Consider the following 12,353-nt stretch of genomic DNA (forward strand, 5'->3'; position numbering starts at 1 on the left):
AATATATAGCCTTGAGCCTGTTTTGGAAGAATTTTGGGGTATCCATACTGCCCAGCAGTGCCAAGAATCTAATTTCAGAAAAATAAGTTTCTTTGGAAAGGTTAGGAACTGCTTTCAGCTTTTTGAATTGGGGACAGAAGTTTCATTTTGCATTATTTAACAAATTCATTAGAAGCATGATTGGTGACTGACTCAGTGTCACACGATATATTCTTATTATAATTCACATCTTACTGTTACTAGCCCTGTACAACTGTTTTCTTATTTCAGCCAATTTATTATTGTACAGGACCCACATGCCTTTGCCACAGTCACTATATTCCTAGCTGTATAAACTGTTTAATGTCCCTCAGGATTTCTGTGTAAAGGCTATATCTGCTTTTTACTGATCTGATTTGGTTTTCTAATGACCTCCACTCATTTATTTGGATGCATTTGGAGAGTCGTAAGTTCTGAAAAGTTGCATAAGATTCTTGTCCCTTGATGCTGTCATATGTATTTTAATAACTAATTGAAGTGATTGGATTGTAACTTTGAAAGTAGTGTGCTGAGAGAGCTATTTGTAGAAATAACTATGCTAGTTAAAAAGATTTATTCTCATGGTCAGATTTAGCTTTTTGTTGAATAATGTTCAATCTAGTAGTATTTTAGACTTAGAAGTTTTATAGATGGAAATGAGCCCAGCATGTGACCACTTCAGATGGTGATTTCCTCTCCCATGTGCTTTATTTTCAGTATATTAATAGAGGCAACCTTGAACAATTATTGGACAGCAGTGATCATCTCTCCTGGCGCGTTAGAGTCAAAATAGCACATGATCTTGCCTGTGGACTCAGCTACCTGCACTCAAAGGGTGTCTTTCATCGGGATTTGACTTCGAAGGTTCAGTATATGGAGGGAGAAATTAAAAATAATTGCTATTTAATCCTTAGGGTGTTAATTCAATCTTGCGATCCTTGGGAAACAGTAATTAACATTTATTAAGACTATTTCACAATAATTTAATAACTAATGGAGCAGAATCAATTCATAGGAAATACATTTTTGCCAAGTCTAATTTTTTTGCCAAACATAATTTAAGCACATGTTGATGAAGTCTTACTCGATATAGGGGAGTATGTACCTTGGCATTTAGTACACTAGAATCATCATTACATTGAAAATGCGTGGTACTGTATATAATGGTATACCCCAACATAACGTAAAACTGGATATCATTAGCTTGCGCTGTTACCTTGCTTTTTCTCTAACTTTCCCAATCTTCACTCAAGAACCTTCTACCAACTGTTCAGTTTTTAGCGGAGAAAAATTCACTCATGCTATAATATTCAGTTTGATGTATAGTTGGGGTACACCATTATAATTTGTAGGACCCCCAACAATTCCCCTACAGGGCAGAGTATACATTAAGAATTGATGGGGTTTTGAAGAAAAGTGCTGCAATAATTGTGGATGACTTGAATTTTGCGTCAATTAGGCAAAAGGAATTCAGAACAATTGGCTAAAGGAGGAGTTCATTCTGTATTTGGTACATTTTCTTGAAATAATACTATCAGGCTAGATCATTTTGACCCAGTTTTGTGTAATGAGGCAGGATTAAAAGGGAACATAGCATGATAGGATTTCTTACTCAGTTTGTGTGTGAGAAATGAGTCTGTTACTGGTATCTTTAAACTTAACTAAAGACAATTACAAGGCAGTGAAGTTTCTCCATCTGCTGTGATGGGATTTAAATCTGAGAGCCTGGATCATTAGAACCTGGGTTCTGGATTTTTATTTTTATTCATTCATAGGATGATGGTTTCACTGGCTGGGCCAGCATTTATTGCTCAACCCAGAGAGCAGTTAAGAGTCCACCACAACGCTGTGGGTTTGAAGTCACATGGGACAGACCAGGTGAGGATGGCAGTTTCCTTCCCTAAAGGACATTGGTGAACTAGATGGTTTTTTTTTTTTTGACAAGCGATAATGGTTTCGTGGTCATCTTTAGATTCTTAAATCCTCGTTTTTGTTAGACAATTCAAATTCTACTATGGTGGGATTTGAACCTTGGTCCCCAGAACATTACCTGGGCTTCTGGATTATCACTCTAGTGATAATACCACTAAGCCCTTGCCTCCCCTTAACACTATAATGTTGTGCTGAGAACGTGGGAGGCATTGAAGTCTCAATAGTTCCTACAACTGCCGCAAGCACTCTTGTTCTTATAGCAAAGGGTAACAGCCTCTGCACCTCACAGGCTGGAGGATTGGCCCTTTCCTCCAGCAGAAAGTGAGAAAGCTTTGTAGTTGCTACAGGATGCCCTGTCTTTCTACTAATTGTGCTTCTCATTAATTAATGCTAGATTCTCTCCAATCCTATAGAAGTGCAGATTACTTTTATATCTCAATGGTGCCTCAATTTATATTTATTGTAGTTGCTTAGAGACTGTTGTTATATTCATCCCATTGGTTTTGTATAAGAATTAAGTTGGTTTTATTTTGCAAATCTTTTAAACTCCTTAGAGCCTTTAGTCCTCATCTGAGTGTAAAAACTTTCCATTTGCAGTGAAGCTGTAATATCTCTGGTTGTGTGTTTAGGAATGTTGGTGTACCTTCCAAGTATATTTGCTCAGGATGATTTGAGGTTGTACAGGATGTTGGTGAAGCTGCTTTTGGAGATACTATGTACAGTTTTGGTTGCCTTGCTATAGGAAGGATATTATTAAATTGGAAAGGGTTCAGAAAAGACTTAGCAGGATATTGCCGGGTCTGGAGGGTTTGAGTTATGAGGAGAGGTTGGTTAACCTGGGACTCTTTTTTTTTATTTTCAATTGAGTGTAGGAGGCTTAAGGGGTGATTTTATAGAGATTTATAAAATCATGAGGAATATAGATAAGGTGAATAGCAAAGTTCTTTTTCCTAGAATGGGGAAGTTCCATGTTTGATGGCAAATTTTAAAGTGAGAGGGGAAAAATTTAAAAGGGACCCGAGGGGCAACATTTTCACACATAGGGTGGTTCGTATGTTGAAGGAACTGCTGTTGGAAGTAGTAAATGCAGTTTTAAATGACATTTAAAAGACACTTGGACAAATACATGATTAGGAAGGGAAGAAAGCGAGCCCTGCAGATGCTGGAGATCAGAATCGAAGAGTGTGATGCTGGAAAAGCACTGCTGGTCAGGCAGCATCTTGAGCAGGAGAATCAATGTTTCGAGCATAAGCTTTTCTTCAGGAATGAAGGGGTGACCCAAGGGGGCAGAGAGATAAATGGGTGGGGCTGGGGGAAAGATAGCTGAGAATGTGATAGGTAGATGAAGGTAGGTCAGAGAGGAGGGTGGAGCAGATAGGTGGGAAGGAAGAATATCCAGGTCAAGAGAGCAGTGCTGAGTTGGAAAGTTGGATCTGGGATAAGGTGGTGGGAGGGGAAACAAGGAAACTTGTGAAGTCCACATTGATCCCGTGTGATTGGAAGGCCCCAAGGTGGAAAGTGAGACGTTCATTCTCCAGGCATCAAGTAGGAAGGGTTTGGCGGTGGAGTAGACCCAGGACCTGCATGTCCTTGGAGGAGTGGGAGGGGAATCGAAGTGTTCGGCCACTGGGCGGTGGGGTTGTTTCGTGCGTGTGTCCCGGAGATGGTCTTTGAAGCATTCTGTAAGTAGGCATCCTGTCTCCCCAGAGTAGCGGAGACCATGTCAGGACCAACAGATACAATAAATGACGTGTGTGGAAGTGCAGGTAAATCTCTGACTGATGTGGAAGGCTCCTTTGGGGCCTAGGACGAAGGTAAGGGGGAAGGTGTGTGCGCAGGTTTTGCAATTCTTGCGATGGCAGGGGAAGGTGCTGGGAGAGGAGAGTGAGTTGGTGGGGATCTCCACTACACTGGGGAGACAGGCCGCCACACTGTAGGGCTTCTGTGATTGGCAAAGCAGGTATGTTTCCTTTCAGAAATAAGATTCAATGCACCGCTAAGTTTGTAGGTTTTATCATAAATTTTGTTTCTTTGTGTTATTCCCAGGCAGGATAGGAGAAATCATTTGTTTTCTTAAGCTTTTGTGTACTATTTGAATATTTGTTTATAGGGATCCTCTTGAGATCACGTATAATGAAGCTGTATGTCCTCTTGCAAGTTTCCTCAAGAAAAGTCTTCTGACTAGCAATCAGAATATCATTTGGTAGTTGTATAGAAAGAACTCTGACTTTTTCATTCCCTAATCAGGTATAATATAAAGAATTTAAGTTCTGGTGGCATGGTTTGAGAAGATTTATAACTCAGGTCGAGGTTCTGGATGTAGGTTTGCTTGCTGAGCAAACAAACCTATATCCAAATTAAGTTCGATGGTAGCATTTACAAACTATGCAACAGTTTAGAGTCTTAGTTCCAAGGGGAAAAGAACACTTGCCTCTATAGTATAAAGACTTTTTCACAAACCTTGTAAAAGCTTAAGGAACAGCATCTCTTTTAGGAATGCTAAGGTTTTCTGGGCTCTAAGTTCAACAGTTTCACTTTATAACCTGTGCCTTGTTTTATTTCCTTGCTCTTGATTTGGTTTTAATTTTTCTCTTTTGTTTTTCTATTCTCCCTTTCTAAGGGCTGATGTTCATAATTTTGCCAGTCAGACCTCCTACTGCCACCCCTGTTTTTTTAAGAAAAAGCTTGTCCTAATAATGCTGCTTTTGGCCTTGCACTAGTGATCTTTTGTCATTTTGATTACCCCTGTCCTCCACCTTGTCAGACCTCCCCTATGATTTTTTTCTCTCTCTCTCCTCCCCCCCCCCCCCCCCCCAAACCTGTCCAATGATCTTTTCTGAACTTCCTCTCTTACAATTGCTCAAACTACGTTCTATATCCTTACGACTTTATTCTTTCACAGGATGTGGGCATCACTGGAAAAGCTGATAGCCATTGCACATTGTTAATTTTCCTTCAACATAATATATTGCTAGAGCTTTTCAGAGGGCAGTTAAAAGTTGATCACATTGTTGTATACCTGGAGTCACATCAAGACTCAACCAGGGAAGGATTTCCTTCCTGAAAGAACATGAGTGAATTGGATGGATTTTTTGCTCATTATGTAAAGTGTAACTGAAGTGTCTTTTATTGTGTATGACATATTTGTTTAGTGGGTGAGCCTGAATTATGATGCTACTACTCCTTAAATACATTTTGTATCCAAATTGTAACCTCCATGGATTGTTTATCCAGCAAGTGTTTATTGTTCATAATCATAGTAGCTTTTGATTCGCTGAGGTGTAGGATTCTCATTTACATGAGAGGAAGATGGTTAAAAGTACGTAGTCCAAATATGAACCGTAGTCCAAATATAGATACTGGAGATCTGAAACACAAACAGAAATAGCTTGAAAAACTGAGCAGGTCTGGCAGGATCTGTGGAGAGAAATCAGAGTTAATATTTTGAGGTCAGTGACCTTCTATAGAACTGAAAGCAGCCAGGAAAGGTGGTATTTTTAAGATTAGATTAGATTCCTTACAGTGCGGAAACAGGCCCTTCGGCCCAACAAGTCCACCGAAGAGCAATCCACCCAGGCCCATTCCCCTACATTCACCCCTGATTAATGCATCTAACATTATGAGCAATTTAGCATGACCAATCCACCTGACCTGCACATCTTAGGACTGTGGGAGGAAACTGGAGCACCTGGAGAAAACCCACGCAGACACTGGGAGAGCGTGCAAACTCCACACAGACAGTTATCCGAGGCGGGAATCGAACCCCGGCGCTGTGAGGCAGCAGTGCTAACCACGGAGTCACTGTGCCGCCCCATGCCATCAACTTATGTTGATGAGGCATGAGGGCTAAAGGAGTGAGCGGATAGGTAGAGATGCAGCCCAGAGACAGAGGGGAGAAAAATAAAAGGTCATTTGGCAAAGGAATTATTGGTAGTAAACTGGGAAGAAGAAAAAGAATCTTGATAGTGAGGGCTATGAACAGTTGTAAATAGTTTGGTTTCAGCGTGGCCAACCCGTTTCATGATAGAACCTGGGATAGGTTGTGACATCATGACCTCTTTAGATTAGATTAGATTAGATTACTTACAGTGTGGAAACAGGCCCTTCGGCCCAACAAGTCCACCCCGCCCCGCCGAAGCGCAACCCACCCATACCCCTACATTTACCCCTTACCTAACACTACGGGCAATTTAGCATGGCCAATTCACCTAACATGCACATCTTTGGACTGTGGGAGGAAACCGGAGCACCCGGAGGAAACCACGCAGACACGGGGAGAACGTGCAAACTCCACACAGTCAGTCGCCTGAGGCGGGAATTGAACCCGGGTCTCTGGCGCTGTGAGGCAGCAGTGCTAACCGCTGTGCCACCATGCCGCCCACTAGTAAACTTCTCAGACCCGTTCCCCAACATTCACCCCTGACTAATGCATCTAACCTAATGCATCTAACCTTTACTTGAGATGCATTTGGCAAACGGAACTTCACAAAATAAGCATGTGCATTGACTGACAAAAAGAATGCTTTCATTAAAAGGTTGCTTTCAGATAAGATTAAGAGCACCACACCTTGGTGGGAATTGATTCAGACTTTATCAACTCCATACTGTACACAGTGGAATGCAATGTTTTTGTAAGAACAGAGAAAACTGGATATAACTTCATTGCTGAAGGTGGAATTTAGAACACACATCTGAATCAGTGGCCAGTTCAAATGGTACCATGACAATTGGGAGAAGTCTATTAATATATCTGAAATGGAGTTATTGTTAATTATTCTCATGAATTTACCAGATTCTTACCAAAATCCATCTGGTTCACTATGTCCTTGTAGTTCAGAAAGAAAGTTGTCAAGAGGATATCAGGAGTCTGCAAAGAGGCTATAAGGTGTTGGAGGGTTACTCATGTTGTCCCCCTGTACAAGAAGGGTAGTAGGGATATTCTGGGTAACTACAGACCAGTGACCTGATGTCAGTGGTGGGAAAGTTGCTGGAGAAGGTATTGAGGGATAAAATCTATTTCTGTTTGCAAAAGAATGTGCTTATCAGTGATAGGCAACATGGTTTTGTGCGGGGGAGATCGTGCCTTACCAACTTAATAGAGTTCTTTTGAGGAAGTGACCAGGTTGATAGATGAAGGAAGCGCTGTACATGTCATATACATGGACCTTTAGTAAGGCGTTCAGTAAGGTTCCCTATGGTAAACTAATGGAGAAAGTGAAGTCACATGGTGTGCAGGATGTTCTAGCTAGGTGGATAAGGAATTGGTTGACAGAGACAGAGCGTAGTAGTTGAAGGGAGTTTCTCAAAATGGAGAAAGATGACCAGTGGTGTTCCACAGCGATCAAGTGCTGGGGCCACTGTTGTTTGTGATATACATAAATTATCTGGAAGAGGGCACTGTTGGTATGATCAACAAGTTTGCAGGGGACACGAAGATTGGTGGAGTAGCATAAGGGACTGTCAAAGAATACAAGAGACTATAGATAGACTGGAGAGTTGGGTGAAGAAGTGGCAGATGGCGTTCAATCCAGGCAAATGTGAGGTGATGCATTTTGGGAAGTCAAATTCTTGAGCGAACTATACAGTAAATGCAAGAGCCTTGGAAAAAGTTGATAGGCAGAGAGATCTGGGAGTGCAGGTCCATTGAACCCTGAAGGTTGCTGCACAGGTGGATAGAGTAGTCAAGAAGGCAAATGGTGTGCTTGCCTTCATCGGACTGGGCATTCAGTATAGGAGCTGGCAGGTCATGTTAAAATTGTACACAACATTGGTTTGGCCACATTTAGAATATTGTGTACAGTTCTGGTCACCACATTACCAAAAGGATGTGGATGTTTTGGAGAGGGTGCATAGAAGGTTTACAAGGATGTTGCCTGTTATGGAAGGTGCTAGCTATGAAGAGAGGTTGAATAGGTTAGGATTGTTTTCATTAGAAAAAAGGAGATTGCAGGGGGACCTGATTGAGGTCTACAAAATCATGAAGTGTATAACAGGGTAGATAGAGATGAGCTTTTTCCCAGGGTAAAGGATTCAATAACGAGAGGTCATGCTTTCAAGATGAGTGGTCAAAAGCTTAAGGAAGATACACGCGAAAAGTACTTTACACAGAGGGTGGTAGGTGCCTGGAACGCGTTGCCAGCAGAGGTGGTAGAGGCAAGCGTGGTAGATTCATTTAAGATGCGTCTGGACAGATGCATTAGTAGGTGGGGAGCAGAGGGATACAGATGAGTAGGAATTGGTCGACAAGTTTAGACAGTGGATTTGGATCGGCTCCGGCTTGGAGGGCTGAAAGGCCTGTTTCTGGGCTGTAAATTTTCTTTGTTCTTTATTCTTTTAAGTGGGTGGGAAAAATTAGCAGGTGGAGTGTAATGTAGGATGTGTGAACTTTGGCAAGGTGAAGAGATCATAATCTGAATTTAAATCCATCTCTATGGAAATCTATCCTTTTGTCATTTCTGCTAATTTTGGGGAGGCAGTTCAAACTATTCCAAACTTTATGCTAATGTTCAAGGGACATAGGTTTGATTCCACTATGAAGTGCAGGGAAAACTGAAATCTATAACCTGTTCCTTTTATAGAAGGAAACTTGTCATCCTTGCCAGTAATGCCCCCATCAAATGAATGAATAGGAAAAAAAAATCCAATGTGCTAGTTTCTCACTTCAGACTTGTGCTTTTTCACAGCTGCCAGTTTCCAGGACATAAAGGCATGAATTGTTATTTCTTATGCAATAAGTCCTGCTTTTATCTCCCACAGAACTGTTTAATTAAGATGGAAGAGAATGGGTACACAGGAGTTTTGGGTGACTTTGGACTGGCAGAGAAAATCCCTGATAAGTAAGTATACCACATTTTCCCCTTTTAAATGTAATTTTCCACTTGAAGTAGCAGAATTATAATCCTAGGGCAACTATGAGAAAATAACAATGAATAGAAATTTGCATCCCTCAAAATTGTTGAGATATTTAATCATGTTTTTAATAACTGTTGTTTTGAGCATGAATGAATGTGGTTCCCTTTCAAAAAGGTATATGGTGATTTGTGGCAGTGTCACCAAACTAGTAATCCAGAGGCACTGACTAATGCTCTGGCACACTGGCTCAAACACCACTATGACAACTGGGAGAACTCTATTAATATATCTGGAATGGAGTAATTGTTACCTTTTAATAATTCTAATGAATTTACCAGTTTGTTACCAAAACTCATCTGGTTCACTATGTCCTTTTAGTTCAGAAATTAAGTTGTCAAAAAGATATCAGGAATTTGCAAAGAGGCTATAAATAGGTTAAGTGGGTGGACAAAAATTGACAGGTGCAATATAATGCAGGATGTGTGAACTTTGGCATGAAGAATAGTAAAGCAGCATATTTAATGGAAAGAAGTTGCAGAACTCTGAAAGATCTGAGTGTGTTGGTACATGAATCACAATGTTAGTATGCAGGCACAACAAGTGAAAATAGAATGTTGTTTATTGTAAGGGAATGAAATTGAGAGGAGGGTATGTTGTTACAGTGGAATAAATGTTGTTGAGGCCACCTCTAGATTACTGTGTATAGGTTTTGTTGTCTTCTTTAAGAAAGGACATAAATGTTTTGCAGTTCGTAGAAGGTTTACTTGACTAATATCCAAGATAGGAAAGTTACCTTTGGATGAAAGGTTGACCAGCTGAGCCTGTATCCATAGAAATTTAGAAGAGTGAGAGGTAAGTCCATTGAAGCATTTTAAGTCCTGAGAGGACTTAACAAAGTGGATAATGAAAGGATGTTTCCCATATTCAAGATTAGTAGGGGGCATAATTTAAAAATTAGGGGTCTCACATTTAAGATGGGGATGAGGAAGATTACTTTAAGGGTGCAAGTCTTTGGAACTGTTTCCCCAGAGAGTAGAGGAGGAGGGTTGTTGAATGCTTTAAAGGAAAAGGTAGACTAAGAAGAGAGTTGAGTGTTATCAATGGTAAGCAGGAATGTGAAGTTGAGGCTGCAATCAGATGGGTTATGAAATACTAAATGTCAGAACAAATGGCCTACTGTTAGTTGTTATGTTCCTATTAACTAACATAAGACACAGTATAATGATTTGCTTTGGAAAAATCTTGAAACAATGTTGTGGTTCTGTTCGCCGAGCTGGGAATTTGTTGCAGATGTTTTGTCCCCTGTCTAGGTGACTTCCTCAGTGCTTGGGTGCCTCCTGTGAAGCGCTTCTGTGATGTTTCCTCTGGCATTTATAGTGGTTTAAATATAAATGATATAAATGCCAGAGGAAACATCACAGAAGCGCTTCACAGGAGGCACCCAAGCACTGAGGATGTCACCGAGACAGGGGACGAAACATCTGCAACAGGAATTCCCAGCTTGGCGAACAGAACCACAACAATGAGCACCCGAGCTACAAATCTTCTCACAAACTTTGAAATCTTGAAGCAATATTTGAATATCTATTTACATGTGATGACTGAATAATAGGAAATTCTGCTAATTCCTAATTGTTCACATGAAGGTGCTGGAGAACCTTTTTTTAAACTGCCGCAGTCTAGATTATGAAGGCATATCTATGGTGCTGTTAGTCTCCCAGGATTTTGAACTGGTAATTGGGGGGAAGAATAGTGTGTTACCTAAAAGTGGTGGTTTTCCCTGTGCCTATGTTCTGTGTAGCAGAGGTCCAGGTTTTGGAGGTTCCATTGTAGGAGTCCTGGTGAATTGTTGCATTGTATCTTGTAGGTTGTAAACATTTGCAACCTTGATTCATTACTGGTAGAGGGAGTGTGTAATATTATGGATGAAGTGTCACTGAGTGGGCTGAGCTGCTTGAGAGTTTTTGGGGCTGCACTAAAACAGTTAAGTGTTGAATATTCCATCATATTTCGGACTGGTGCCTTTGTAGATAGTTCATAGTCATTAGATAAGTTGCTAACGATATTTAGCCTCTGGCCTGCTCTTGCAGCCAATGTTTAAACGTGCAATTTGTCACGTTACAAGTAGCAATTGTCTCTCACGCTTAAGAAAAATGGACATCTTTAGACTTGCATCAAACTAACTTAACAGTCTTTTAAAAAAATGTATTCATTTGTGGGATTTGGATGTCACTGGCTGGCCAGCATTTAATGCCTATCCCTAGTTGCCCTTGAGAAGATGGTGGTGAACTGCTGCTGCAGTCCACCTGCTGTGGGTTGACCCACAAAGCCACTAGAGAGGAAATTGCAGGATTTTGATACAGTGACAGTGAAGGAATGGCAATATATTTCCAAGTCAGGATGGTGAGTGGCTTGCAGGGGAACTTTAAGATGGTGATGTTTTCATATATCTACAGCCCTTATCCTTCTAGATGGAAGTGGTTGTGGGTTTGGAAGATGCTATTTGCAGATCGTCAGTGGATTTCTGCATTGCATCTTATAGACAGTACACACTGCTGTCACTGTGCATGGTGGGAAAGTATCAAAGTCTGTAGTCTAGAGAGCTGTGTTTGCCAACCTAAAGGGATGGGGGAAATGGTGTAACTGGAGTTCTGGGTTGGATGAGTTTTAGGCAGTGGAGCCAGGGTTCAGCAGGCGCAGGTACAGAGGCAAAAGGAGCAGCTGAGCATAACTAGTTTCATATCTGCCAAATTCTGTGTCCTGGTTTCACAAATTCAACATCTTTTTAATCAAAACATCTGTTGCCTTCTGTAAGCTGGTCAATCCAACAAATAGGAGTCAATACCAAAGACGCAATGGAGGCTGAGCCTAGAGCAGATGCTGATGACAAAAACTTTATCGCTGGAGACCCAGGCTTGACTGATACAGCAGAGTCATCTCTGGTGACTTAAATTTTTCAATAGCCAACTCTTTTCTGTTTCAAAGAATGCATGTCATTTTTGAAGGTTGAGGATTTGCTGTGAGGTATAGGGTCCAGGAGCAAAGGAATAGAAGAGAAGATAGATGCCAGATATATGGTAAGGAAAAATTCGCAAAGGATATAAGTTAGGTTATCTCACTTTTTACTTACCAAATGCTCACTAGGATTGCCAACCCTCCAGAATTACCCTGAATGAATTAAAGATCAATCTCCAAGCTATTGCTGCAAGCAAAGCCAGAAAGAAAATTGTCGATGCATTATAAAGAATGCGTTTATTTTTAATTTGCTTTGTTTATCAATTATAAAAGTTTTGGAGATAGAGTTGGTCAAAGACTGACAGTCAAGAATCATCTAATTGGAGTCACAAAAAATTCTGTGCATTTACCAATTGGGCTGGAGGAGCTGGTGCATCGTGATGATGGACATCTTTGTTGTATGACTGTTGGAAACATCAGGTTATCGATTGAGTGAGTGAAGATGAAGGACAACTGCTGGGGTGTGGGTATTTCTGGCAAGGCCAGTCTTTTGTACAATCTATAATTGATGAGGTAAAATGGGATCACATTGGAAA

The 12,353-nt window shown here is 40.8% G+C and overlaps 1 protein-coding gene across 6 annotated transcripts in view; it reads left to right on the top strand.

Moving 5' to 3' along the window:
• Positions 1 to 12,353, top strand: part of tesk2 (testis associated actin remodelling kinase 2) — a 106,403-nt gene that overhangs the window by 61,709 nt on the left and 32,341 nt on the right. For 4 of the 6 annotated variants that reach the window (XM_087990569.1, XM_087990568.1, XM_087990567.1 and 1 more), the window contains 2 exons: positions 736 to 882; positions 8,707 to 8,786. In XM_087990569.1, coding sequence (XP_087846695.1) covers positions 736 to 882; positions 8,707 to 8,786 — 227 coding nt within the window. The remainder of the gene's footprint in view (positions 1 to 735; positions 883 to 8,706; positions 8,787 to 12,353) is intronic. The other 2 variants (XM_087990571.1, XM_043699101.2) reach the window with 1 other exon arrangement.

This window comes from Chiloscyllium plagiosum, unplaced genomic scaffold, assembly GCF_037043375.1.
Source record: "Chiloscyllium plagiosum isolate Xiang-an unplaced genomic scaffold, Cpla_swu_hap1 HiC_scaffold_9, whole genome shotgun sequence".
Taxonomy (NCBI): domain Eukaryota; kingdom Metazoa; phylum Chordata; class Chondrichthyes; order Orectolobiformes; family Hemiscylliidae; genus Chiloscyllium; species Chiloscyllium plagiosum.